The following is a 2,162-nucleotide window of genomic DNA, read 5'->3' on the forward strand; positions in this document are numbered from 1 at the left end:
TAGTCAGTGAGCCCCTGCAGCCGCAATGAGAGCAGCTTTAGCAGGGGCTCGCGCACGCGTCTGCAGACATAGCCGTTAAAAAAAATTTTCGTTTGAGCGCTCACGGGAGCACAGGGCTGGTCACGTGAGCAGTTCGCCCAATGAGGGCGAACCAGCTCCGTGACATCACTGGCCCGCCACCCGACACGCCCCCGGACGGCGCGGGAACTAAGGCCAGGGAAAGCACCCGCTTTCCCTCAGCGCGCCTCCGCACTGCTAAAGTCACCATGGACTCAGCCTAATAGCGTGTCTGAGATCAGGTGCATTGTAAATTCTTCTGTATTTGGTACTTTTCAAATGACCTGAAATTTGCAGTGAACCCTTTAGGGACGCCCCCGGTTAAAAAATACTGCGCTAGAGATTAAGAAAATCCTTTTTTGTGTGTGTGTTACGAGCAGGACATGCTCAGGGGGCAGGATACCAACATTGTATTAATGTAACTTATATAGGGTTCTGAAAGGATTGCTCCTTTAACCCTTTCAGTGCTGGTGCAGCCACAGCACGCGGTAAATGGCAGACACCCATTGACTGCAGAGCTGTAGAAAAACAAAATGTTTTCCTTTGGCGAGACCTTACCCCTCGAGTGCCAAATGCTACGACATAGGGACTACTCCCTGAGGCACTCCAGTTGATAAAAGACCCTACAACAGGCACAGGATTTCACTGCGAGAAGTCTGGTCATTGGGGTAAAAGTAGGAGTACAGGCCATGTCATTCCAACACTGTCACACAAGCCAGCAACATAGGTGCCCCCCCTTAACCCCTTCCGCGCCAGAGGCGGTGTGTATATCTCCACTTGGCTGCCAGAGAAACCAGCAATATGTTATTAAAGGTCGTGTTAACCCTTTCATTGCCAGACGAGCCAGCATCACCTTTTACCAAGGTTGCATTAACCCCTTTCACTGCCAACCTAACAAGGGCCCGTTGGCAAGCACAGCATTAACCCCTTCTCTGCCAATCTCCTAGGTGCCAATGTGCAAGCATAGCATTAACCCCTCAGCTGCCAAAGCTACCAGCTGTCAGTGTGCAAGCACAGCATTAACCCACCAGCTGCCAAACTACCAAGCTGCCAGTGTGCAAGCGCAGCCTTGGCAAGGCGATGCTGTGCAGGCCCTGCCTGGCAAGGGAAGATGCCAGGCAGGGATACGCACTCCACCCAAAGGCCCGGGGGGACACGGCTTATCTTGGGGACTGGGACAGCTGCCCATGAGGCCTTAGCCACCCCTCCGCCGCAGCCCCTCCTCTTCCATAACGGTACCGAGCACCCACTGGCCACAAGCCACGGAGCTGCGTGACACAGGGAGAGCCGGCGCCACATTCATGTCTCACCCCCGGCACTCACAATTCCTTAATCAGCACCATCCTGCGCCCGGAGACCCGCAGCTCCTGCTGCTGCTGTGCGGCACCGGCGACGTCACGCTGCTCTTTCCGGGAGCGACCGGTCGGCAAGAGGTAAGGCCACGCCCACCCCGCGCGCGCGGATTGGTCAGACGCGTTCAGAGCAGCGAGTGCGGTTTCCCGCCCAGCAGCTAGTCTTGGCCCCTCCCCCCGTGCCGTGTGATTGGCTGGGGAGGGGATGGAACGTTGACATGTGTCAGGTGGGCGCTCTGGTGGAGCTTGTTGTGGCGCACCAGCTGCGTGTTACTGCCGCAGTCCCACTTGTTCACCTGAGGGAACAGAAACCTCTCCGACATTGGGCCGAGGGGGAATAGTTACACCTTCAGTTTCTGTGTCAGTCAGGGATAGGAGACTGTGAACACTTCCAATGAAGGCTCCATAACACATGTAGTTTCTTTTATTAAAAGATGTCACCCATTCCGGGAGAGATATACAAGGAAGCGGCTGCTTCCCTAATGAACCCTGAAACGTTGCATCATAACTAAAAGAAATAAAAAATAAAAAGGAAGACACACAAGAAAAATAAGACAACAACACAATGTTCATGCTAAAACCAATGTTTAGTCCAACTTGATGTAGAAGACTTGACATGTGTCGCTTTAAGTACAAATGTATATGTGCACACATGATATGTATGGAAATGTCTATTATATGATGTCTATCTCTCCAAAAACAATAAAAAAATTGAAACAAAAAAAAAGATGTCACATAAAACACGTATTTCCC

The 2,162-nt window shown here is 52.1% G+C and overlaps 1 protein-coding gene across 1 annotated transcript in view; it reads right to left on the reverse strand.

The window, feature by feature from the left end:
• Positions 1-1,531, reverse strand: part of PITPNB (phosphatidylinositol transfer protein beta) — an 84,764-nt gene extending 83,233 nt beyond the window's left edge. The window contains exon 1 of the mRNA XM_075569005.1: positions 1,381-1,531. Coding sequence (XP_075425120.1) covers positions 1,381-1,400 — 20 coding nt within the window. The 5' untranslated portion in view covers positions 1,401-1,531. The remainder of the gene's footprint in view (positions 1-1,380) is intronic.
• Between the last annotated feature and the right edge of the window lie 631 nt (positions 1,532-2,162).

The sequence above is a fragment of the Ascaphus truei genome, chromosome 13 (genome assembly GCF_040206685.1).
Source record: "Ascaphus truei isolate aAscTru1 chromosome 13, aAscTru1.hap1, whole genome shotgun sequence".
Classification (NCBI taxonomy): Eukaryota; Metazoa; Chordata; class Amphibia; order Anura; family Ascaphidae; genus Ascaphus; species Ascaphus truei.